Here is a 27725-nt window from a genome sequence, read left to right as displayed (position 1 = left end):
GATATCTATTGGTATAGAATGGGCATGAATAAAGTGATACAATATTAATACGAAGGGTCACAAGAAACTAAGAAAAAATTTTGATAAAGTAAGGTTAGACTCTAGAAAAGTCAAAGAGAGGCAAAGGCCAAATATTAATAAATATTTATATTATTTACATTTGCCAATATTTATTTATATTCAGTTCAGTTCAGTTCAGTCACTCAGTCATGTCAGACTCTTTGCGACCCCATGAATCGCAGCATGCCAGGCCTCCCTGTCCATCACCAACTATATTAATAAAATGCCAACTCTCTCTGAAGACCTTCCTCATTGTCCCATTCCTAAACAGAATTGATTCCCTTCTTAGAACTATGAACAGCACTGCGATCCTCTGTTACAGTCCTTAATCCACTCAGTCATTTCTACTAGCATTTGTACCAACTTCCCCTAGCAGACTATAAGCTTCTAAAGGACAGAGAATATCACCTGTATCATGTCACGTATTTCTGACTCAGTGCCTAGCACATAACAGACATGATTGTGTGGGAAAGAGAGAGAATTTGTATTCTAAAACATAGCCAAGAGACACCTTTTCAGGTATTCGGGCGTGAGGACTAAATGAAGCAGATACTTAAAGATTAGTCTCTCACTTTACTGTAGTTTTGAGTCCAGTGGAAAACTAAAACTACATACATAAACCCAACTTCATCCCTGGGGCCCTCAAAACTTGATTGAGACTCAAATTCAATTATAAACTCCTTATCTAAACATTCAGATAAAACTTTCAAAAGTCTGTTTCCCAAGTTTATCAATATCAGTCTTCTGATACATACAACAATCAAAAGTAAGAATTAATCTGCAAAACCAAGAAAAACAAATTCAAACAGTTCCTTTTTATGATCTTTAAAAATGGGGGGGGGGGGGAATTAAAGATTTATGTAGAAGAAGATTAGTATACTAACCTTGGAATATACATATACACCAGACAACAGAAATACGGGCAATCTAAAGCCAAGTACATTCTATTCACTTAAAGCAATAAACCCCATAAAATTCTGGTGTGAAATCTCTCTCCACATTTAAATTCTATCTATTATTCAAAACACACCAATAACTAGGTGATCAGAGAGAAGAGCACTATAAAATAAGTGAACCATACTACCTGATCGTCTATTGTCGCATAGTCTTCCAATGAGAAAAACAAATCACAGAAGTAATCCATTTGATTCTAAACAACTTTTAGACAATCTTCTTATGAAGTTAAAACTACACTTGTTCAACAGAAAAAAGTTCAACTTTAAGCTAAGAAATACCTAGGGCGACTAAATATAAAAGAATCACAGAACAAGATTTTCAGGGTGCTTAATAAACATCAACATGCCCTAGCTGCAAAATAGATGAGTTCAGCTAGAAACAAAGCATTGCATTTGCAGCCAACAGTAATGATGATTAAGCTGAAGAAAGACATGATTTTCTTGTCATCTTTATTCAAGTATTTCACAGCAGTTATATTACAAATTACAGTAAATGTTCAAAATTCCAGAATTCAAAAATTAAATAATTTACTTCAAACTAATGTAAAATGAAGTCAAATGTAAAACATCAACTTAACACAATTCTAAATTAAACTACAAACCCAAAATAGACCATAGTTGAGGAGGTCTACTTACTCTACAAAGTAGACATACATGAATGAAACCAAAGAGGACTCCCAAAGTCTAAATAACCGAATGTACAAAATACAAAAGATGTTGGTACAAGTCCAAATTCAAGCTTACAATGTGATTACAAATAATAATTATAATAACAATGGCATTCAGCTACGGGACCTGACACTGAAGATACCTACTGAATAGCACCATAGCTGAACCAACTTAATCAAAAAATGGGAAGATATTACCACCCCACTCCCTAAAAAATAAAATCCAGTAAATCTACAAATACATTGGCATATGAGAAAAATCAAGTCCTGAAAGAATGTACTGAAAGGACAACAAAACTAAACAAAAAAAAATTAATCACAGGTGAGATTCAAGCTCAAAAACACAATTAACTCCACAGCCATCAGTTTCAACCCTAGTGCGGTTCCATCGTCTTCAAAAGCTCCTATGGTCCCCACAGCTGAGCATTAACTATTGTTGGGCTGGGCCGTGATACACATTTTAGTCATCTGGGAGCAAGGTTTTACACAGGAGCTAATGTATAATGCTCACAATAGGAAATAAGAACAGAGGTCAATTTGTACATGTTTTTGCCAATGCTATACAGCAAAAATCAAGAACTTACAGAAAGGTAAACAAAACTGAGTCTGCTTGGATAATTTCACAAGCTGCTTTAAATTCTAGAACCACCAGATAGCTGTAAAGTCAGCAAAACTGGTATAGCGTGTTTCTTTTGCAGGGGGAAAGGGGCCAGAGGAGTTAGTACAATTTCAGCTCATTTTTCTCCCCTTGGCATTAGACTGGCTTTCTCTTTAAGACCTAAACTGTTCAGAGTGGCAGATCCTATCATACTGAGGTTGCCTCCTATTTCTCTTATCTCTATCAAGGTTAAAATTAAAAAATTTGATCTTTTAGAAGCATTTTAATGCTGAACATAAATAAATTTCCCTTGTCAAACTCACTGATGGCTAAAACCTTAACCTGTACAAATTTAGTAACTTACTAAGAACATGTGCATTTTTTTTTTCCATTCACAAGTGCTGCTGTTACTTGAACAGAATGCTTCTGAATTAGAGTAACTGGAATAAATATTTAAAGAAAAATAGTGCAGCAAGAACCTGAGACTTGCAAAAAACCCTTTTACCAGAAACTTGCTACAAAAAATCTGCTACATCTTATTTCATCAAATTTTTAAATTCTGTAACAATTTCCATCAAAATACAAAATGCTAATGTATTAGACAGTAAAATAGCTTGAACTGGTATGATGGTAATAAATACTAAAGAAAGCATGAAAATCCTCCCAGTAATCAAATTAGAGGTTTCAAATGACCTCCCCTTTAAAATTGGTTCATCGTTAATCGCACTTGCCCACCTTAAAAATACAGTGTGTCTACACGGGTAGCATCTTGAATTATATGACTAACTGAATATCATGAAAAGTTCATAGGTATAAAGAAAACAAGTGGCATTATTTTAAAATTAAACTAGAGTTAGAAAGCGTAAAATGTTCATGTAAATGCAAAGAAGCACTTAAGATTACTGCAGTAGCCTTGGCCAAAGCGTGCTTTCTGCACTGGCATCCAGCACCCTACGAAGCCAGAGACGAGGAGACAAGTACCTTAGCTTCAGCATGTAAACGGTGGCAAAGTGAATACAGAACTCTGTAGACACCGTTGGTAACTAAAATACAAAAAGCTGAGGTAGCTCAGTATCTCTGCAGTAGTCCAAGACCATTTGCTCTAAAACCCAAACTACATGTGTTGCATATATTGGAAAGACACACCTGTGCAGCTAACGGCTATAATGAACGAAGGTATCAAGCCAACTTGTCAAAATTTTCTACTTTTTTGTTTAAAAATCATCTGATAAAAAAGTCACTGCACTCCTTTTGCCTCTTTGCAACTGCCTAGACTGTGTCTCTGACTTTGTAGAAAGTTTTTGTAAAACTAGTAATCCATAATTAATTTTAGATAAGTACAAGTCACAGAAATCGCTCAACAAGATCCAAAATGGGTTCCGATCAAAATGAATAGTTAGTTGTGAAGGTAAGCTTATGATGAGGGATTTAAATATTAATACTGTTATTCAAGGACCATACCAGAGCTCACTTGCAACTATGCATACTGAAAAAGAATTTTATGGAGCTCCTAGACAAAAATTCCTCTTTTCTTTCCATTTGGCAAGTCCTGGCTTTAAACCAAAACAGTAATAATTTGCTATACATGAAAATCATTCTTCTCTGGGAACTCAAACATGAATATCCATTAAATTACCACTGATAGAAGAAAACAGAAGGCAGTTCTATTTTCTGACCATCATTGTCATCCATACCAAAAAGAGTGTGGTTTTTTTTTTTTTTATGGATTGTGTATTATTTTTTGTTGTTGTTGCTTCATCACATGTTTCTTAAACAGAAACAAACCATACAGGAAAACTTACCATTTTTAGTATATTTTGTAGCTTAACAACTTTCTTGATTGAGTTTTAAAAGCAATATAGGCATTTCATACCAAATCACTGGCTGCCTCTTAATGATACAGAGTATCAAAACTTATTTTCAGGGTTGTGACCAAAGAAAACATTTTAATTCATTTGCTACAAACAAGCCCATCCTTGTGTTTAGCCTTATCCTTTCTCAAATGAATAAAAAGGCACATTAAAGGCAGTTCTAAAGAGCCTAATCTAATTTCATCCAGTTTCTTCAGTTTCCCACCAGAATGTACCATAGCCAATTTCAAAACAGGCTTTAGTCCATTACCCAGAGAAAAAAATAAAACAAATATGATAAAAGGGGTAGAAAGGAGAGGGAAAGGAACAGGTTGCCCACTTTTTAAACAATTCAACACAGTAAGAACTGCCCCATCCAGTTTCCTCAAATTTGCTGGTCTGCTCCCTAAGAGACAAATCTCCAAAAAAGAGTGCACAAAAAGAGGAGCAGAAGTGAGAGCAGTTTCTGTAGCACCAAAATCTCCAATCTGTGGGGTTGTATTTTTTATTTGTGGAAAATACAACATGTTTCTGAAGTTCTGTTTGGTTCTTGTAGGCTGGTTGGTTTCAGGTACCTGAGACAATAGCACCAAATTCAACAGAGAGAAAGAATGAGTGAGAGAGCACTTTACACCAAGGCTCTGCACGTTAATTGGTGCAATTTGAAATTGAATGGCTCAGAAGACTGCTCTGTCAGGAGCAGATTGGAGGGGATAAACCACTCTTCTTGAAAGGTTCATAGGAATGTCTCAAACATATGAACTGTTCTTTCCATCTCCTATAAGGGGGAGGAAAAAAGTACAAGTTACCTATTAAAGGAAATACAAAAGCATTACGGAAAAATTCACTTCAAATCAACTTTCTCAAGAAAGAATTTTAGATACAAAGTTAAGCTTTAAATATATTCCTGATTATAATACTATAGTTACTGTGTAAGACTATCTGCTCTAGACATTTCCAAATGCCTCCTATTTTACATTTAGACTAATGAGGATGACGCTAGCAACGAGTTCTTATTATACCAGATATTTTATTAATAAATTTGCACATATAAATAATTTGCCAGGAAGTAAATAGCAGAGTCAAAATTTGAATACAGAGTCAGGATTTAAATACAGGTAGCCTCACTCCAAAGCCTACACACTTCCCTACTCATTATGGAGTGGGTTGCTATTTCCTTCTCCAGGGGACCTTTTCGGCCCAAGAATTGAACCTGGGTCTCCAGCATTCCAGGCAGATTCTTTACCATGTGAGCCACCAGGGAAGTCCTCATTATATTCAACTCCCAAAGCAAAATTAATCTATTCCATATAGTAAAACTTGTACCCAAAGTAGAATGCACCTTGTTACCAAGGCTGTTCACTTCAATTAGAGTTGAAATTTAGAAAGGAAAAAAAAAGCCAGGAAGAGTCAATGCCACCACCCCCAGGAATGCCACTCACTGGTGATTCTGCTATAGATTTCCTTCCCTCCTAAATGAGGCCCCAAGATTATATGGTTCCAAGACCCAGACTGAAAAATGTTTCACTGCTGAAGAGTATTCAGTCCATTCATGATAATCAAATATCATCATGTGAACAAAGAAGTTCTAGAATTTAAAAAAAGTAAAGAACTCTACCCCACACATTACATTCAGATAGGCAAATGCCAAATACATCTAAGACAACTGGTTTTCTTTTCCCTCTTTACGAAAAATAAATGTGTGTGTGCTCAGTCATGTCTGACTCTTTGCGATCCCATGGACTATAGCCCATCAGGCTTCTCTGTCCATGGGATTTTCCAGCCAAGAATACTAGAGCAGGTTGCAACTTCCTACTCCAAGGATCTTCCCAACCCAGGGATCAAACCCCCATCTCTTGTGCCTCTGCTTTGGCAGGTGGATTCTTTACCACTGCACCACCCAAAACACCTCCAAAGAAATTATATCCTACATCTCTACAGAACTAATAAGGTATACTAACAGATTATCATCTAATCAAAAGGTTATATAAATGATCAATCAGAATTACTCCTGCTAAATGTTTCATCATATGTTACTGAGTAGGAGAAAAGTCCAGTTATGAAACAGAATATACAATACTATCCCAACTTTTAAATACACATTCATACTTATATACATGTTATGTACATCTAGACATTTTTAAAGGATGGAAGATATTCTAAGAGATTAACAATGATTAGTTTCCTCCAGATGGTGGTATGTGGGTGATGTTTTTATTTTTTCATTTTTGCTTTCCTGTTATATAGTTTCTACATTATTATATAAGGTTGGTACAGATTCATAAAAATGTGACAGAAAAATATGATTACAAAATAACTTTTAAGTGTACCCTTGCTTTGATTCAAGTATAATACAGGCGTTGTTGTTGTTTAGTTGCTGAGTTGTATCTGACTCGCTTTTGACCCCATGGATTGTGTAGCCCACCAGGGATTTTCCAGACAAGAATACTGGAGTGGGTTGCCATTTCCTTCTCCAAAGGATCTTCCTGACACAGGGATTGAACCTGCATCTCCCGCACTGCAGGCAGATTCTTTACCACTGAGCCACCTGGGAAACCCAATACAGGCATACCCTGGAGACACTGCCTTCCAGACAAAAAACAAAGGCAGTTATATAAATTTTTTAGTTTCCCAGTGCAAATAAAAGTTGTGTTTACACTGCACTGTGTAATGGCATTATGTCTAAAACACAATGTACACACCTTAATTTTTTTAACATTTTAAAATTTGTGGGAAAAAAATGCTAACCATCATCTGAGCCTTCAGAAAGTCATAATCTTTTTGCAGTAACATCAAAGATCACTAATCACAGATCACCATAATATAATAATGAAAATGTTTGAAATACTGCAACTATTATCAAAATGTAACACAGAAACACAAAGTGAGCAAATGCTGTTGCAAAATGGAGGTGTTGCCACAAATCTTCAATTTGCAAAAACTTCAGTATGTGCATAGGACAATAAAGCAAGATATGCCTGTATTCCTTATTACACATGCAGAATAGGCACATCCTCTACACATAAACCTTTAACATACTAAAAATGTTCCTTGAGAACAGAGACTTTTGTCTTATTCATTTTTTGCATTCACATTTGCTCAGATGACCTCAAAAAGCAGAAGAGTGACTTAATGATATAAATTATATGAAAAAAGATATAAGCTCATATTTATAAGAAATTTTCTTATGGCCCAGAGCTGTCTAGAAGGGGAATGGCTCACTTCTATGGTATTCAAGCATAAGGACAACCACTCATGTGGCTGTTTCACAAGGACTAGATCTGATTAAATGAGATGACTTTTAAGTTCTCTTCCAGTCATTACTAGGGTGGCCAATAGGTCTCATGGCCCACACCAACTCCTTTTAACCAGTAGTGGCTGCCTAGAGAGTAGTGGTAACATGGACTGTGAGGCCAGCTCACATTCAACAGGCCCACGTGATATGCATCATCTGTGAAGTCGCCGAGAAGCAAGGGAGGGGAGAACTGCGCCATGTTATTCCGTGTGTCTGCCAACCATGGATTTCTGTGTTTTGATAAACAAAGAAACCCAGATTACTTCTGTTCTGAGACAAAAGGGTACAAAGAGGTTATTTTTATAACTCTTCATGATTCATCTTAATCTTAAATCTTCAAATCACTCTTCAGTTACTTGGCGAAAAATTCAAAATAAAATAACTTTGTTTTCTCTTTACTTTGTGACAAGTAACAGCACATATTTATTTATTCTCCAGATGAACTAAACACTTACCTCTACAAGTTGTGATTTGTCATAATCTTTACGGTGACGGTAGATGCACTGACTAAGAAGAGAATATAATCTCTCAAGTTGATCAACTGCCAGATTGTTGCTTTTATCTACCAACAAATCAAGCAATTTCTAAGAAAAATTAAAAGAATAAAATGAAGTTTGATTTCATTGTTCAGAATGAAACAGTACTATTCAAATGCTAGGCAACAGGTACCACATGCTATGGTGTAAACCTGACCCCTTAGTTTAGAAGATTCCAGGGCTTAGTTTATTACCAAGAACATTCTCATATTTCTAAACCCCTCAAAACACAAACAACTCTTTTTCATTAGAAGCCCTAGAGTACTCATATTCCAAGGTTCAAGGAAAAAATTACTAAAACTTATTTCCATTCATTTAAAACTTCCCAGGAAGAGCTAGGCTTACCTTCAATCTCTCATGATCAACTATAAGAGGTGGCACAGGCTCAGATGGCTCTTCTGGAACCAGTTCCAGGCTTGTTGTTTTTGCCTGTTCTAAAATTAACTTACGATATTTCTTTACTTTAGAAGCACCTAAAATTGAAAGAAAAATGCACTGCAGCAAATAAAAGTTAATAAAAATCAGGCTTAAACTATTATAAATTCTTTTACCCACCACAAATCCTTTTTGGAATAAGGATATTATTCTTCAAGTAGTAAATGGTTTTTTGAGGTAAGACTAAGAAACCCAAGTTAAAGAGGACTAAACCACAACTATGAAAGCCAAGTCATACCAGAATATCATCTAACAAACGTATCCACTGAAAGGGAGATAAAAGCAATCTTCAGCTCTAAGTAGTGACTTATAAACTATCTTCACTCTCTGTATGATAATCATTTTAAAGTGTGGAGCTTTCAGAACTAGAAGAAAAGGAAGCATAGAAAAGCAGATGCTAACATAAAGTAAGGCCAACCCGCTTCATATCTGCCTCCCAAAGCAAAACATTTTCCTCAACATTGCCTGAAATTTCTTATTTTTCTGTTATACTGCCTATGTTATACAATATTTTCTCTTAAAAATATAAGCCCATTAAAAAGGCAAAAGGTCTAGTGTCTTTTCCTACTACCTTCGAGTAAATTAATATAATTTAATTACTTTCCTCCCTCCTAAGACCAACCATACTGAAAAAAACAGAAATTCGGAGGCAGCTAAGTATAATTTGACTGCACCAGGCACTCTGAGGGGTAGGGAGGGTAGGCAGACCATCAAGCCCTATGCACTCTGAGTAGGAGTACTCTAAAGAAGAGACGGGCACGGGTAGGGGGCCACAAGGACAAACTTGGACCATTTCTTATACAGGACCTGGCCCATGTTCTGGGAAACTAAGGAGAATCTTTCTCCTCCCTCCTGCATTAGTCCTCTTATTCCCAAGTCTTTAAACAATTCTTTCTCATCAATGCCTGCTATATAAAAAATAAAAGAACCAAGACGTTGCCTTCAAAAACACATACCCTGATGTATCAGAGAAATTTTATATTAAAGACAGCCTTTAGACTGAAAACCTAGTTCAATTAACATATGAAAAACCAGTTCGATTAACATATGCTAGGAGTTTTGTTAAGACCATATTACACCCATGGACGTCTAGGGGGTCCAAGAACCTGAGTTAGGGACTACTGCACTAGGTTACATTGCCCTGGGCACTTACAAATGAAAACTTCAGGTGACGCTTTTACACAGCAAATACTTTTAAAGCTGTTAGCTGAACATAATATTCATTTAAACCTTTTCTGTAAGCTTACTAAAATCTCATAGTGAAGTAGCATTACAAAGCTCCCCCACCCACTCACCCATTCTGCCTCATAACAGGAGTCTCTCCCTTTTCCCCACATTGTCCCATTCATTACTTAATTCTAGCTTCAACACATTTTTTAAGTTTGGTCTATATGATAGCCCAGATAAATAATGCTTCTAAAACTGCTTTCTACTATTAAATATTAAAAATTTTCAAGAGGCAGCATAAATCTGTACCTTTCTCTTTATCCATTAAAAGAATTCTAAGACTTTGAACAATACCATCCTACTCTAATTCTTCTGGATAGCTCAAATAAACTGGCATTAAAAAACTTTTCTCACAGAGCCCAAATCCCAGGCTAACACCATATAGTCCACACAATTTAGAGAGCACAATACAATTTCAAGATAATCAAGCGCAAGACAAGTTACCTGTTTAGGAAGGAAATGCACACTGAACAGGGTAGGTCTGTCTCTTAATACACCCCACCCCACCACGGGCTAAAGAATCATGATAAATAGCAAAGCAGGGCCAGAAACCCTCAACTCCCCCATCCACTGCTTCTTCAGGAATCACATATCCAAGGGAAGTCAGGAGTGGGCAGAGAGCTCTGACTCGGCAAGAATCAAGTCACTTTGACAGTGAGGATTCTGCTGCTTTCTTCCACCACTGGTTTATAAAGCAACAGTGCCTCTAGATTAACACCCTTCAGATTCAACTGACAGTGACTGCCTGGCATGAATATACCTTAGGATGTGCCAGATACCAGGAGAGGCAATTAACATACAAGACTTATTTAATCCCTGCAGTGATACCACCCTGAAGTTTAATTCAGAAGATGGAAAGACGCAGAGCCAGAGAATACAAGCAACTAACTCAGAGTCACATGATTATAATAAACAACAGTGGAAATATAATGTGGGTTTATATGACTCTGACATACCACACTGCCATAGCATCCAAGTCTTCTCACCTACCTCTCACCCCATCCCAATAATCCTTCTGTCAGAAATTCCATCCTCTTAACAACTGTGGATTTATTCAGCTTTTAGTCATAAATCCATTAGTAAAGGGACAATAAACAGACAGGAGCACAAAGAGGAAGCAGCCAGGAAAAAATGCCTTCTGGACAATAAACCCTCTAAAACATACACCAAAATTTATTATGTGTGTGTACACTTTTCTAGGAAAAGGGGTGAAAACTGCAACAAATTCTCAAATGGGTATAATTATTCATCAACTATTGCTACTGGGGACCAGATAAAATATGCATGTAATTAACTCTGCAGTTTAAAACCTCAGGGAAAATTTTAAAACATTAGCTCTACCTTCTTTATCCAGTTCTGCATCTTTAACCTCTACATCAGGGCCAGGCTCTAACTTCTCGTTAGTGCTACATTCCAGTGCCTCTAGTTTCTCAGGATCATCTCCATGATTTTCATTTGAAGTTTCTGGTTTTTCTTTTGAGTGGTCCTCCAGGAGAGTCTTTTGTTCAGAACTACATTTATCTCCACTGCCACAGCAAGAAACTACTTCAGCTTTGCCATTCTGACACTCCAGAACTGGTATTCCTTCAAAACTGTCTGTGGAGGCCTCACCATTTAGACAGCCTTCTTTAAGGAAAGGCTCTTTCCGAGATGTCTGTTCTGGATTTAGAGAACTGCTGCTGTTGATGAGTAGAGACTCATTTGAACTTTCCTCTTCAGTAGATGCAAAGTTCTCTTTTGTGCTTGCTCCATTGTTAAGCCTCTGCCCCTGGTCCATGTCCATGATGTCACAGGATGATTCATCATTGGTCATAGATAAGTCTCCAGTCTCTTCTCCATTTTCTTCATGGCAGTCAGTGCTTACCTCAAACTCTCCATTTTCGAGCAATTTCCTGTCCTCCATATGATTCTCATAGTCAGTAAATTTGGTGTCCTCTTCATCTTTTTTTAAATTATTGACTTTCCTTTTCTTAATAATTCCTTTACCCCACTGTGATCGCCGCCGTGATTTTCTCCGAACTCGAACTATTTTACAAAGAAGGGAAAAAGATATGTAGAACTTGTAGGTGCAATGCTTGTTTCACAAGTGTTTATTAAATAAGATCCAAAAGAAAGTAAACCCACCCTACCATAACACAGAGACCAAAACTACTTAGCTCTTGGCAGCCATGCTGACTAATCTTCACACCTACAAAATGGATATGATGTCAGGGATGAGCTCTGACAAATGAAAATATTTTTAATTTATTTCCTGCATGAGTTGACTAAGCACTCACTCTTTATGACTGCCCTAGATCCTACTTTATTGCTTTTCCTAATTCTTAACACCCAAAGGCCAAGCACACTATACATTTAGGAAATGGTCATATTACCAGGCTGCCTGGAAGGTTTGGGACTACAGTCCTGGATTTCCACCAGGAAAATGAGTGCTTTGCCAGCAAGATCTCCCAAAAGCTCTTAAACCATAAAAGAAATTAAGATATGATCGAATATGTGAAGAGACAAAAGTTATAGGTATCTCTACTGCCTCTCCTTTCCTAAGAAGTTTAGACAGACAATGTGGTTAGCCACCTGTTAGCCTTCTACCACAAATGTTTCTCCTAGCAGGATCAATTTCTTGCAAAGTTGTTATTGGAAAATATGCAGAAAACAAGTCCTCTGCTATCAAGGCAACAATAACAACATTAATAAACACTGAAAATAAATATTTGGTCAGTTATATAAAGTGAGAGACCTACAAAAGTTGCAGGGACTATACTCTTTGGTGTTAGAAACTATCAAGAGTTTTATCAGTAGATAGCTGGTACTTCCAGGTCATGATGGACATAGGAATATTTATTTCCCATATTATTTATCAAAGGTAGCTGGTTGTGCAAGTCGATCCCATTGTCCCTAAAATGAAAAGTTAACTTTTATTTTGCAATGTGGGACACTTGCATGAAGAAATTTAAATATAAAAGTTATTGAAGCAAACTAGTTAAGCTAGAGACCTATTACTTCTGACGTCTACCACTGGATTCTGAATATTAGTTGAAAGCCATCAGAGTAAAAGTAATTCATTTTTTCCAAGGCTATAAAAATAATGTCAAATCTGGCTTAGTTTAAAAAGAGATAATATATATTTTTAATATGTCAATGTTGAAAGCTTTCTGGGCAAAGACATTTTAAAAAGAAAATGCAAATATGGGCCACTAAGTGGAGAATGTTTAATCCACAGTTTTAAAATTGCTGCTGAAAGACAAATAGAAGGGAATATGGTCTTAAAACAACCCTCATTTCTTTACATCAGCACTTAATATGAACTTGTGATCTTTATCCATTAAAACAATTCTAAAACATTATTATGTATGTGCACACTTTTCTAGGAAAAAATGGATAAAGATCTTTTAATGGATAAAGATCATAATGTATCAACAGCACATAGTGTGTTTATATACTTTTTTCACCCTTTCATCTTTAATCCTTACTAAGTCTTATAAAGACACCAAGGTAATATATATGACAAATTGTCATAAATGTTACTCTTCTTTCTGATCTAAGAATAAATCTACCAAAGGTTTCTAAAATCATTTCCAAAATTCAAGGTATCTAGTGACTTGGCTCAAAATTTATTTTGCCCTCAAAACTGTACTATCATTGCAATCATCTCTCCATTCGTTTCCCCCTCTATTTCTATTTTTACAATTTACAGTTACAGGGTAATTGGAGATGAAATTTCTATATTAATCTACTTTTAAAAGCACAGGCTAAAGTGATGAGCATTCATAAGCATTCCATTACTTATATGAAAGATTAACCCAGTCCATATTAAAAGTGAAAGAAAAGTATTCAGCTTGCTCTTTCTCTAAAATGTGGAACCGTTAGGCTTTTCTACCTGACCAGTCACTCCTGACATTGTGTCCTTGCTTATTCTCCAACAACCAAAGTGACAAGAGGTTCCCTTTTCCTTTCCTCACTAGGTCATGTAGCACTAAAGCCAGGAGGCTGGACCCTGCTCGATCAAGAGCCAGCTCAATTATTTGATATGTACTCGTACCCTAAGCAAAAGCTAGGAACCTTTCTGAAGCAAGTTTACTTCTAATGCTTTCATCCCAGACAAAAGAAAATGTTCTTATTTATGGGGAGGTCAAACTAGAGATATTTTCCCCGTCTTTTTATAATCACTTCTAATACTTAGTGAGATTTTGGTCAAATAAGAGAAATTGGTTATATATGTGCCACAAGAATCAAGATTTTTGTTTCAGTCACTGCTCTATCACCTTTTTCAGGGGTACTTTGTGTGAAAAGCCCATTTAGAGGCACAGTCTTTAAAATCAAGTTTTATAGCATCTCTGAGCTTGTTCCCAAAACTAAGACCTTAGGAAAGCAACTCTTCCATAGGGAGATTTAGACATACTAATTTAAGTAACATAATATAAAATAGTCAAATGATGAGTCACATATGCCATCTACTGGTCAGAGAAAACAAAACTCACATTTGTAGATTAAAAAACATTTTAACACTTATAGAAAATTAAAACTGCTGAAGCAATGTTCAATATATTTTAGTGGGTAAATATTTTTATCAGTTGCAGAGAATGTAAGGATTTCAACATTTAAATTAGAGTGTTATGTTAGATAATCCAGGTCACGATTCAAGGTACAACCAGGACAAATAGCTTAATCAGCTTCCTAGGACGAAATGCACCATTAACTCCTTCAAATTTTCTCACACATGAATGCCATTTATCACAAAGAGGACAAGATTAAAAAAAAACAAAACTGAGTCTGGTTCATTCATTCAACTTCAATGCCACTGGTGGAAGAACTTATTATGGCCATCTTTACTGACAGCCAGAGCAGAATTACCACCTTTATATCAGAAGAATAGCATACACAATTCAAAGATGGCCATCTTTAGTGAAACATAAAGATTACATTAGGAAGATGCTGTGTTTATTAACATTTGTCTTTTAGAAATTTTTACAGATCACCATGAATAAGGAAAAGTGAGGAAAACATAGAACACTGAATTTTCCCCTTCTAAATACACCTCACTTACAAAACAAACAAAAGAAAACAAAACAAACAGAAGAAAAATAAATAAATACATCTCACTTAAACAAAACCAGAAAAAGAAAGCTGAACAGATTTTTCTCAGAAAAATCAACTTCCTGCTGTCAATTTAGGCACTCTCTTACACCACAGTTTCCATTTCCCACCATAATGAGAGCACCCTGCATACTATACAGCAAGGGGTTGAAGGTGGGGTGGATAATAATCTACTGGCTCCATATCTCTTTCCAAAACCCAAAGTTTAAAGCTGAAAATAGTTAAATCTAGTTCAATTACAACAGCAAGCACTGAACAGAGATAGAAAAAAAAGTAAATAAGGTTAAAGAAATATACTGATTCAGCATCTTACCCCACAAGCTCCTGGCAGCCCTTTGGTGTATGTGCCCAATTCCTAACACTTCTGCCTCATTCACAGTTGTTCCCACTGCTGGATAACAAGATCTCAAATACTCACATGCACATTTATTTGCAGAACTGTGCCAGACATCCATTGGATTTCTTTGTTTGTGCCGAAATGCCTCTTCAACTCTAGTTTCTGTCTTTCGAGCTCCAGTACCATGAGGATTTATTTGTTCTGCTGTTACCGATAAGCCTGCAAGCAGAAGATAAGCAATACCTATTTAAATATTCCCAGCTACATAAACCAACAAGGTTAAAAAAAAAAGTCTGAAATACTGAGTTTTAAAGTCATTAATTATACTTGGACAGTTTGTAATTTGGATGAAAACAGTACCTTTTGTTTTAAGATGGGAAAGAAACTAGATATCGTATCATAAAAATAAAATGGTAGGCCATGCTTATTTACACTTAATCCCCAAAGGGCCCCATGTTGACTCACTTTATTTTGCAAAGGGATACATTTCACATTTTTATGACTGTAAGACAATAAGATTATATATTGCCAAAAAGTCATGATTTCTGCCATCTTAGAAAGTATAAGCATATACTGGGCTACTAAACCCCATTCATATAAACCATTTCCATCTGATATAAGCTGGCTGTTACACTACACTGTGTAAGTTTGGTTTTTCTGCATTGATCTTCATAAAAATAACTGTTCCATCTCAATTTTCTTTACTAGATCTCTTTCTTCTATGCTGTCTTTAGTGTTACCATCCAAGTTTCTAAGGACTATCTCTGGAATCCCTTTTTTTCTCACTTCAATCTACATCTTCCACCACAAGTATCATTCATGCCTTCAGCTTCTACTGACATTATATAATTATTCCCAAATCACATTTTAGTCCAAAACTGTCTTGAGCTCCTGATTTATATCAGCTGCCTACTTGATATCACCAACTGCATATCCTAAAGATAGATCAAATTAAAAATAACTGGTTTCTCTTTTTCCCACAAAAAGACCTGTCCTTATATATTCCCTCTCTCTACTGGTAGTATTAGCATCTCTTTAAATCATTAAATCAGTAATGTGGCAGCTAAATTTTGCCTCTTTCTTTCCTTCCCAATGCCTTCCACCCCTGCAGCCACAACTCTCTCCTACTTTCATTCCCACTTCACTAATTAAATTCTGGACTACTCCAACAGCCCCCACCCTCCAACAGTTTAACCGAGGTACAATTAACACAACATAAAAATCACTCATTTCAAGTGTACAATTAAGTGATTTTTGGCGGATTTACAGAGCTGTGCAATCACACAGCAATCCAATTTAAGAAACTGTTCCAGGCCATCATTAATCCACTTTTTGTCTCTATAATAGACTGGCTTTTTGTGAGCATTTCATATGAATGGAATCATACAATATCTGGTCTTTGGTGACTGTTTTCTCTCACTTAGCGTAACATTTCTAAAGTTCATCCATGTTGCACCTTGTTCCTTTTTATAGCTGAGCAGTATGTCATTGTACAATACACCCTGTTTTGCTTACCCATTCTTCAGTTGACAGACATTTGGGTTGTTTCTAGTTTTTAGTTGCTGTGAATAATACTGCTATGAACATTCATGTACAAGTCTTTATATGGACATATGTTTTCATTTCTCTTGGGAAGATCCCTAGGAGTAGAATCGCTGGGTCGTATGGTAAACATTATGCTTAACTTTTTTAGAAACGGCCAAAATGTTTGCAAAACTGGCTCCAACAGCTTTCTAACTAGGCTCTCATCCTCCCACCCTGCCATAGTGAGACCTTGCTATTCCCTGCTGCCAAAATAATTTACCAATCCATTCCACTGCTTCAGATACTTCAATGACTCCTACTGCCTACGACAATTGTTCTCAAACTTCAGTATACATAAAAACCACTGTTAAAGCACAGATTTCTCAAGCTTCTCTCAGAGAACGTAGTTTCCCAGTTCTAAGCTAATGTGAGTAATTAACACACATTTTAAAAAACACAGACCTACAGAATAAAGTCCAAGTCCATGACACTGAATCATTCAATTACTTGCACTTATATTCTAAATAAGGAGGAGAGAGACAACAACAACAACGAAATGACAAAAGCTATGGTGACCAGAGCCTATATTAGATTAAGTGGCCAGGGAAGGCCTCTCTAATGCAGTAGGAGAAAAGTATATTCACAGCTTCAATGTCTCAACCCAGCTCACCTTCTGAGCTCTATTTCTCACCCATCTGTACATCTTGAGCAATGCCAAACAGTTGGCAGTTCTTCAGATATGCCACGCTATTTCATGTCTCTGCAGAACTGTGCATTCTGCCTACAATACTTCCTCCTTCTCTGTCACTGCCTCCTCCTTCCCTCTACTTCACTACAGACCACACTTGTACATTCATTCCCCAAACTCTGATCAAAATGCCAGGTTTCCTACCAGGAAGTCTATCCTCTGTGATGAATATGCTGCAGTTAGTGCATATGCCACACTGCACTTGATTTGTTTTACACTTACTCTCTCCTGCTAAAGTATGAGTTCCCCAAGGACAGGATTATATACCAAACAAATAAAACAAATGTGCTATGTGTTTATACTAACAAAATTGCACATAAAACTCCAATAGGTTAAAAAAAAAGTATTCCTAAATTTTTAAGAATTAATATTAGATATTACATGTTGAAAATAAAACTCTTCAAATACGAAAACCTATCTAAATCCTTTAAGAACAGAAATCCATAATTAACAAAGATGTGTTCCTACAAAAGAAATTTCACTAAGTACTGCTTTATTTCTATAATTGGCACTAAAATTGTCACAGAAAGTAAATTTTTAAAACATCTTTGAGAATCTACATGACACATATTCGTATCAGAAATTAAGTAAAGGCTGGGCCTCAAGATACACTTTCATTATACCAGCAACTATAAATAAACACCATCCAGTGACACTCAGTGACCTCTTAGTCTTCAATAGCATGTTCACTTCTATAACTTACCTCTTTTTATTCTTGCTTCCTTAATTTCTTCACAGAGTTTATTAAATTCTGGATCCAACTCAGCTGCAATGATGGCATGTGCAGTATCCTTCAGAGTACAAGCCCTGTGCCTAATTATTTTGTCTGTTAAAAAGTTGGTATACATTTATTAAACACACAAATGAAATAACGTGAAAAAAGGGCATCTTAAGAAGGAAAGTAAAAGAACATAAACATTTAAATAAAACTGTAAAAAGCATTTCTAGATAAGATGCAAATTCATTTTAAGTGATGAGTGAAAAATAAATATGGGCTTCTCTGGTGGCTCAGTGGTAAAGAATTCACCTGCCAATGCAGGAGAGATGGGTTCGATCCCTGGGTGGGGAAGATCCCCTGCAGAAAGAAATGACAACCCACTCTAGTATTCTTGCCTGGGAAGTCCTATGGACAGAGGAGCCTGGAGGGCTATAGTCCATAGGCTCGCAAAAGAGTCAGACATGACTTAGGGACTAAACAACAACAAAAAAATATATAGTAAACTACTCAATTAAGTTGACAATCCTCTGAGAATTATACTTTTAGAACTTCAAAGTACTAAGCCTACTTAACAAATCATTACCTCAAAGATATGGCTTTATTTGATAATTTTGAAAAGTGTATTACTTTAAATAAAAATTATTTAAAAATATAAAGAATATTCATCATACATCCAGCACCAGAGTTGCCATGCATAGACACTGAGGTTTCAGAAAACCATACATAATTTTCTCCATAAGAGAAAACTGGTCAAAATTATGTTAAAGAATATAATGTATGCTAAAGCAAGAGTGACCTATTAAAAAATCGTGACAGAAACAAATATGATAAGGCACTCTAAGAATGCAAGATGATATAAACTATAGGTAGTTCTAGGAGAAAAGTGCATACTCTGTTCTAGGTAAACTATACCTAAAACTGGTAATAAAAGAAGAGTCTCTCTGCTTTACACTTAACAGAGAAGTCCTCATTCATTAACAAGATAACATAACTGTGCTCCCTAGAGCTGGCAACTCCAAGATGTTACAAGTCACATAAATGCATTAAAGTCACTTAATTGGTAACAGTATTTAGAACTAGAATCCAAGTCACAGAATAATATCTGCCTTTTCATCTCTAGCAAAGACAAAAAGTATAAAAATGTATTTTACATATAACTTTTCTTAGAACATCTAATAGTTCATTGTGAAAAATCTTACAAAAACAAACATGCAGCACTCAAAAAGGCAGCCCACTAGTATATTTCCTTCAATATATTTTCTCTAAACTGTCACTCGATAAACATTGATTGTCAACTGTACCAAGAACTGAGTCAGATGATGGCTATACAGTAGTGAACAAAACAGGTCTCTACTTTCAAGGAGCTTTTCAGACTAGTATAGGAAAGAGGTATTTAGCCAAATAACCTCATATGCACATAGAAACACCTCTGCCTACCCCTCAAAAAACTTATAACAGCTATGATCAAAATCTACAGAATACTGAATAGGCAAGTCAGGAGAGAATTCTCTAAATTAGAGGCATTTAAGGTGAGACTTGCTGAGAAGGCAATGGCACCCCACTCCAGTACTCTTGCCTGGAAAATCCCATGGATGGAGGAGCCTGGTAGGCTGCAGTCCATGGGGTCACTATGAGTCGGACACAACTGAGCAACTTCACTTTCATTTTTCACTTTCATGCATTGGAGAAGGAAATGGCAACCCACTCCAGCGTTCTTGCCTGGAGAATCCCAGGGACGGGGGAGCCTGGTGGGCTGCCATCTCTGGGGTCGCACAGAGTCGGACACGACTGAAGTGACTTAGCAGCAGCAGCAGCAAGGTGAGACTCGAAGCATGCATTAGCATAGCCACTGACAAAGGGAAAAACCAGTACAGGTTCAGAAAATGCCATGTGAAAAAGTTCTGAGGTAAAAAGATCTTGGAGATTTCTAGAAACTGAAAGGTAGCCTATGTGATTAGTACACAATAAGCAAGTGGCAAACGGGAATCTGACCACATTAAGGATTTTAGATCTTATCCTAAGAGCAATGAAAAGACCCAAGCAGGGAAACAACATGATTTAATTCTCTAGATAAGGGGCCACTGGGTGGTTTTCAGACAGAAAGTGATTTGATTTGATTTGTATTTAAGAGTATAGTAATACAGGCAGTACCAGAGGTCAAGGGAATGATAAGATGGAAGTTGGAAGACCAATTAAGACTTGCGGGGAATTCTCTGGCAGTCCAGTAGTTAGGACTTGGTGCTTTTCACTGCTAGGATCCAGGACCTAAGCTTAATCCCTGGCTGGGGAACTAAGATCCCACAAGCTGCATGGCATGACCAAAAAAAATTTTTTTTTAGGCTAAGAAAAGTAGTCTACAAAGGTATCGAAAAAGAGGATATGGCTGAAAAAATAGAATGTGGAGGAGTGGTGGGAAATTCATTCACTTGTCTACTCACTGAATCTCCATTTATTGAGCATCCATTTATGAAACATTTTCTACATATAAACTGTGTCAGTGCTGGAGATATGCAGCCCTGGCCTGATACATGCCTAAAATGAATGCCCCTTTAAATCCTGTTCATCTCCAGGTAATGTCTTCTCCTCTGTGCCCTGCTCACACTGTACATGTACCTAATACACACCTGATAAAATTGAATCATCAGCAGCAGCTGCTGCCACAAGACAAAATTCGAAACTGTCACCTCTGTGCTACCTTAACCATCTAGTATAATCACCAATAATCAGGTATTTGCCATTCCTATAAAACTGTGAGTTTCTAGATAAGAGAGACTGTAGTGTATTTATAAACTGTTATGGGTTAAACTGTGTTCTTCCCCCAAATTCACATGTTGATACTGTACTCCCCAATATACCAGAATGTGACTATATTTGGAGTAGAGCCTTTAAAGAAGTAATCAAGGTAAAAGGTCCTATGAGTAGGCCCTAATCAGACTTCTGTCCTTAGGTGGAGAGGAAATTTGGAGACACACAAGAAGTACCAGGGGTGCAGAGACACAGAGAAAAGATGGCCATGTGAGGACACAGCAAGAAGGCTGCCATCTGAAGGCAAAGGAAAGAGGCTTCAGAAGAAACCAAATCTGCCAACACCTTGATTTTGGACTTTTAGCCCCCAAAACTATGAGAAAATGTCTGCTGTTTAAGGCATGCAGTCTGTGGCATTTTGTTAAGGAAGTGCTAACAAATTAACATCATAAGATATAGCATAATATCTGTCACACAGTAATTATTCAATATGTATTACTCCATCTGAAAAGGCAAAGACTATCATAGTATTCTAAACACTCAGCTCAGTAACAGCACATGGTACTTACAAATAATAACAGAAAATGTGAATGAGTTTAACTGAAGTATAACCCATAGAGGGCTCCAAACACCAGAGTGAATCAGTGAGCTTTATTCCTAAGCATCTAGTACAAAACAGATTTCGAGAATACTACAAGACTAAGGTTGAAATTTCAGCAAAATTTGCTAAATGATGGTATGTATGTGAATACACTTAAGGGCTAGAGGAGGCATTAAGTACAGAACAAACAGTGGGGAACAGTTAAACATAAAACATATCATACATTTATGAGATAATAATTAGGGTCAAATATTGACCTGGTCACATTTAGAACCTACAAGTTAAAATTCTTCTAGTTAACATATTTAATTTTTGTCCACGTTATCCTCAAGGGATAATCCAGGTAAACACTTAGGCAATACATATAGCTTCCAAAATGTTGGCTTTTGTCTTCTATGTATATGCTAGCTTTTTCCCAAAACGGCCAAGTGTTCTGTAAAACAGAGCACTGTAAGCTTTCAAATACTCATGGGAGCTTGTAAAAGTAATACAAAATTCATGTAATTTCCACTTGCTACACAACAGACCCTGAGGTTGTTTTTCTAATACATAACAAGTTGTTCTGTTGCTAAGAAAGAAAACAGGGCTCTTGACTAAAGATATGAAAAAATCTGAACAGAGCCGAAATCATGCTTTTGAATTATATGATACTTTTTGCATCTAAAACAGTAAAGGAATAAAGTTACAAGTATACCATGTCAATTCTGTGAGACAGAGCCATATCCTTTGATTATACAACTACATTCTATAATAAAAGGTTATTATGCACCAGAAATCAATGCTTCTTTCATGAAAGTAATATTATTTTGATGTGATTATAATTAAGTTACACAGAAGAGGGGGAAAGGATCTGGACTGATCCCTTCTACTGGCTTTTTCTATCCACTCAAATTCATTTATCACTAGCAGTCCTTAGATTTGTTCCAAAATAGAATTCAATTTTAAATGTGGTCCAGGGAATACAGTAAAGGGTCATTCTAAAGTAAATGTGTAGGTACTCACTAAGGCAACAATTATGACAAATTAAGGCAATTTAAATAATAATGATAACAAAAACAAATATATGAACTACTAACCTTTATGGAACACTTATCACATCCCAGGCACCATGCTAACATATTCAAGTTGAACCATATGAAAATGACAATTTCATAAGGTAGGGCCTAATATATTTTCTCATCTAATCCTTACAACTACCCCAAGAGAAGAGTAATTTTCCATAATTGCAGATAAGGAAACTAAAATTTAGAGGACTTAACTTTATTTCCTAAAGAACTAGGAAATAAAATGGGGACTGAAGCCTAGGTGCACATCCAAAGCCCAGGGTCTCATTACCTACTGCACAATGTCATAACCTCTATGTCTTGAAAACCTAACAGGATGAGAGTGTAGGTGCTCAAGTACTCTCACACACTGCTTAAGGCCACTACATGGACACTTGTGCAGTTGTACCTTCACCCAGAACCCAGCAAGGGAATCAAAGGAGACTGACATCCAGCCCATTCTTTACTAGGCAAACTGTGGCCCTGTTACAGATGCCATCTACACTGCAAAGGAGATTCTCTCAGTCACACAAAACTGCTATATTGGTTAACAAGTGCCCCTGATGCTGCTAGATGATTTTTTAAATTGTGAGAAAGTTTTAACAACACAGATTTAAAGCCCTAAAAGAGATTATACACTCTTTGATACAGAAGTTTCACCTTAAGGAATTTATCTTAAGGAAATAATTAAGGACATACAAAAAGTTTATCCTATATTCATCAATATTATAATAGAGAAAGAAGCTAAAAACTCTAATATGCCCAACAATAGGGTATTAGCTATAATACATTCATATGATAAAAATTACATGGTAGAAATGCATTGACTCAAACTTTTCACAAAATATTACATGAATAAAAGTTTACAAAAGTTATATTTTCATTTTAGTAAAAATATTATGCATTTCACATATAGTATTTGTGCATATGTGTGTGAGAGAGAGAAAAGGAGGGAGGGAGGGAGGCAGGAGGAGAAAGAAAGAAAAAAATACTAGGTAACAGGATTATAGGTTATAGGTTACTTTTTCTTCATTTTTATCCTCATAAATCTTATCCTCATAAATATTTATCCTCATAAATGATATATAATAAAAAGTCAAAATAAAACCTAAACAAACAACAAAAACTACAAGAGAAAAATGTCCTAAAACAAAGCTTAAAAACTATTAAAAGCAGTAAAAGATACCAAAAGCAGCTATATAAAATTTTATTCTGCCACTTAACTTGGAACGAAAATATGTGATTTACTGTGGTCTAAATTTAGACAAGAAAGAATCAATTTGTGTAGAAATGAGAAATCCAGGTCATTCTAACAAGTGAACTGAGTTAAGAACCACTGCCCATAAATACAGACATAAAGTAGAAACTATACTCTAAATATCTTTAGATAACTGAAAGTTAAAGTGAATTTTTTAAAAATACAACTTACTTTCATATCACCTGTTGAAGAAACAGAATTCTTAACAGAGTGAGAAAAAGAATGACCCCTGCCAGATGGGAACTGGCCTTGGGTACTCACATTAAACATAAACAACTTTACTGAATACCACTCTGTGACCATGATGGATCAAGATAAAAACAAGACCACTCCATAATCAGATCTGAACACAGACCAAAGTATGAACACTGCCCTACAAAAATAACCAAATATAATCCTATCCTGTGTAAAATGAATGCTGCTGCTTTACCAATCACAACTTTAGTCTGGTTCCATTCTTCTTACTTTCCAGGTTCTTAAAATACCTACTCCCCAAATTACTTCCACTTCCTAAAAGCATCTGTTCCACTGCAAGCTCTACTTCCTTAAATTTTCCTCAAAATCACTTAACACAAGCTCAAATCCTATATGATTTCCCATGATGTACATTCTCCTTTATTACAATGTATCAATAAATTCAACTTGTTTAACTACAGATTATTTCTGGAGGTCTCCCCTGGAAGGCATTAACAGAACTGAGACTATAGATTTGAGTACAGGGTGGGATTAGGAGTAAAATAATAAACTATATTGGGTTGGCCAAAAAGTTCATGTAGGTTTTCCATAAGATGTTATGAAAATATTCATAAGATGTTTGTTTACATATGTAAACATATGTACAGTCTATAGAACAGATAATGTCCATCTACCCAAAGGGGTCTTTTGATAAGTAAACTTAACTATAATAAGTTTCCAGAAATCCAAAATGCCCAGTGTTTATCAGCACTGGTAATGGAGACTAAACAAATCAATTTTAAATTCTCAATTATTCAGTTTTCCATCTTACCTGAAAAAAATTAGAATCTAAGTATAAAAAGTGAAAAGCAAATCAAGAAACTAAATCTTAAACATAAAATCCTTGAATTTAAATATATTATCTAATAATTTAATAAGTGAATTAGCAAATATAAACTATCATATACAGGATGGATAAAAAAATAAGGTCCTACTGTACAATACAGGGAACTATACTCAATATCCTGTGGTAAACCATAATGGAAAAGAATATGAGGAAGAATATATGCATATACAACTGAGTCATTTTACTGTACAGCAGAAATTAAACACAACACTGTAAATCAACTATACTTTGATAAAAATTATTTTAAAGAATAATAAAATCCTCTAATTTAAATATATTTTTTAGTAATTTAACAAATGAATTTAATAATTAAATTTAATATTTAAGCATACACTTAGTTCTTCAATAAGAAATTTCTAATATGTCATTAAGACTAATTTTTCTGTCTGAAATATAGGCAGGTTTTATTTATATTTTAAACTATCTTCTCTTTGATCACCAAAGTCACCCTAGCCCAGTGCATTCTTACCTCCTGGGTCCTTATCTGGATTGTACTCCAAAGCATTGCTACAGATGAGGTCAATATCTTTTAGGAAATCCTTAGCAGTCAGGTAATTATGCTTATCAATTTTAGTTATTACTGTTGATAAGTCCATTGGTTCCTTGATTACTTCAAGATAATCTGAAACCTAAAACAAACACGGTATTTTAATGAAAATTACTTCTGTATTAGTATTTCATATAATCTACTCATAAAAACACAAAACAAAAATAAAAATTATTTTAAAACTAAATCTAGATATCTAGGAAATAATTACATATAAAGGATAAAATTATAGAGCAGTTTATGCCACTAAAGATACTATGTCATACTTTCCATGAAAAGCTTCAGTTTCAAGTCATATTTAATCAACTCTGAAGAGTTTCTCATCTTGAAATATGAAACCAACTGTGTCAGCTTTTGTTTTTTTTAATCCTTTGGATATACCTGAGAAGAAAATGTATGGGTAAAAGTACCCAATAAGCATCAATAAATGTTACCTAAGCAAAAAAAATTTAAAGGAAAATAAAAAGAAACAGATGTTTTTTCCATATTATTAGAGAAGTTCTTGGGTAGATCTCTTTAAAATCTTTAAACAAAAACATTTTTTCTTTTTTAGTTTTCCAAGGTGAATCGTTTCATGGAAAGAGTTTTCTACTCCTTTGGAGTCATTACAAACATTTTGAGTCAATTAGATAACAAAAGTAGGTATTGCTTCCATGACTAATAGAAGATTTGCTGGCCTTGTCCCTAAGTATAAGCAAATCTACAAGCAAAAAATAAATTTTGCTCTGTGTGATTATTCTGGGAGATAACCCAAAATAGAGATAGTCATGACTGCCCACTAAATTTTATGTTTTATCACTTGACCAGTTAGAAAGCTCTTTCACCTATATATCTACAGGCATACCTTGTTTTATTGCACTTCCTTTTATTGCATTTTGCAGATACTACATTTTTTAAAAAACTGAAGGTTTGTGGCAACCTTGCATTGTCGGATGATGGTTAGCATTTTTTAGCAATGAAGCATTTTTTAATTAAGGTATGTACATTGATTTTTTTTTTTTGTAGACATAATGCCATTACTAGGGCTTCCCTGATAGCTCAGTTGGTAAAGAATCCGCCTGCAAGGCAGGAGACCCTAGTTCAATTCCTGAGCCGGATAGGCTGGAGAAGGAATAGGCTAGAGAAGAGATAAACTGCCCAATCCAGTATTCTGGCACTTCCCTTGTGGCTTAGCTGGTAAAGAATCTGCCTGCAATGCGGGAAACCTGGGTTGGATCCCTGGGTTGAGAAGATCCCCTAGAGAAGGGAAAGGCTACCCACTCCAGTATTCTGGCCTGAAGAATTGGATGGAATCACGAAGAGTTGGGCACAATTGAGCAACTTGCACTTCAAGATCCCTTGGAAAAGGGAAAGGGTACCCACTCCAGTATTCTGGCCTGGAGATTGCCACGGAATCGCCAAGAATCGGACATGACTGAGTGACTTTCACTTCACTTCACTTCAATGCCATTACATAGTATAAACGTAACTTTTATATATGCTGGGAAACCAAAGAATTCATATAACTTCACTTTATTGCAATATTCACTTTACTGCCATGGTCTAGAACTGAACCTACAACATCTCCCAGGTGTGTGTGCCTGGACTGTCTTCCCCAACGCAAATTTCAAATCAAGTAATTGGTTCTGACATAAACACAGTCTTAGAAATGTTTAATCAGTCCAGGACCAAATTCTGGGAATATGGTAACTTCTGTTCTATGAAATTAAAGGCTAGTTTTCTTCACTGTAGACAGCACAGATGCCTTTTAAATTTGTATATATAATATATATTCACATGTATAAATACACCTATATGCCTGTGCCTATAGAATAATATAAGCATATATATACACATATTATTTATGTTTTTAAAATTTTAGGTAGGTATGTGTGCATGTTTTAATTTATTTTCATCCTCTAGGAGCTAAAAAGCCAGCCAATCTCCTTACAGGGGAGTAGTGGAGCTTTACCCAACAAGCAATAGTTCAGAAGGTATTAGTTGGATTCTTGGCTCTGACACTTGATATGTATTGTGTACATGTGGAAAACATTTTATAAACCTTTATACTATAAAAATTTATATTACTAAAGACCATAACATCTCAGCAAATATGTTTAACTTTAAATTCACTGCTTATTTTCTAAACAATTTTTTTCTCTGCAATTTGCTTTGGAATTCAATGTTTTTAGACATTTCAAATTCATATATGTTTTTGTGTTTTTAGGTTATCTAAATGTTATTATTTTAGTTTCCCTTCTCTATCCTTCCCAGAGACTCCTATGTTTTCAGCCTTAAAAGCAAACAAAGAAGTAAAGAAATTGAGGGGAAAAAAAAAAGAGGAAAAAGAGAAAACAGGAGGAGGAGCCAAGATGGCGGAGGAGTAGGACGCGGAGAACACTTTCTCCCCCACAAATTCATCAAAAGA

At 35.7% G+C, this 27725-nt stretch overlaps 1 protein-coding gene across 8 annotated transcripts in view; it reads right to left on the bottom strand.

The window, feature by feature from the left end:
* Window positions 1–1449: 1449 nt before the first annotated feature.
* ATAD2B (ATPase family AAA domain containing 2B) overlaps window positions 1450–27725 on the bottom strand; it is a 139101-nt gene continuing 112825 nt past the window's right edge. For 7 of the 8 annotated variants that reach the window (XM_044926199.2, XM_044926198.2, XM_006050618.4 and 4 more), the window contains 7 exons: window positions 25241–25400; window positions 18029–18151; window positions 15135–15272; window positions 10967–11650; window positions 8309–8436; window positions 7883–8011; window positions 1450–4910 (listed from right to left, as the gene is read on the bottom strand). In XM_044926199.2, the coding sequence (XP_044782134.1) occupies window positions 4869–4910; window positions 7883–8011; window positions 8309–8436; window positions 10967–11650; window positions 15135–15272; window positions 18029–18151; window positions 25241–25400 (1404 nt within the window). In that variant the 3' untranslated portion in view covers window positions 1450–4868. Of the gene's footprint in view, window positions 4911–7554; window positions 7658–7882; window positions 8012–8308; window positions 8437–10966; window positions 11651–15134; window positions 15273–18028; window positions 18152–25240; window positions 25401–27725 lie in introns of all 8 variants that reach the window. The other variant, XR_006543523.2, reaches the window with a different exon arrangement.

This window comes from Bubalus bubalis, chromosome 12 (genome assembly GCF_019923935.1).
Source record: "Bubalus bubalis isolate 160015118507 breed Murrah chromosome 12, NDDB_SH_1, whole genome shotgun sequence".
Lineage (NCBI taxonomy): Eukaryota > Metazoa > Chordata > Mammalia > Artiodactyla > Bovidae > Bubalus > Bubalus bubalis.
This window is presented reverse-complemented; position numbering and strand designations above follow the sequence as displayed.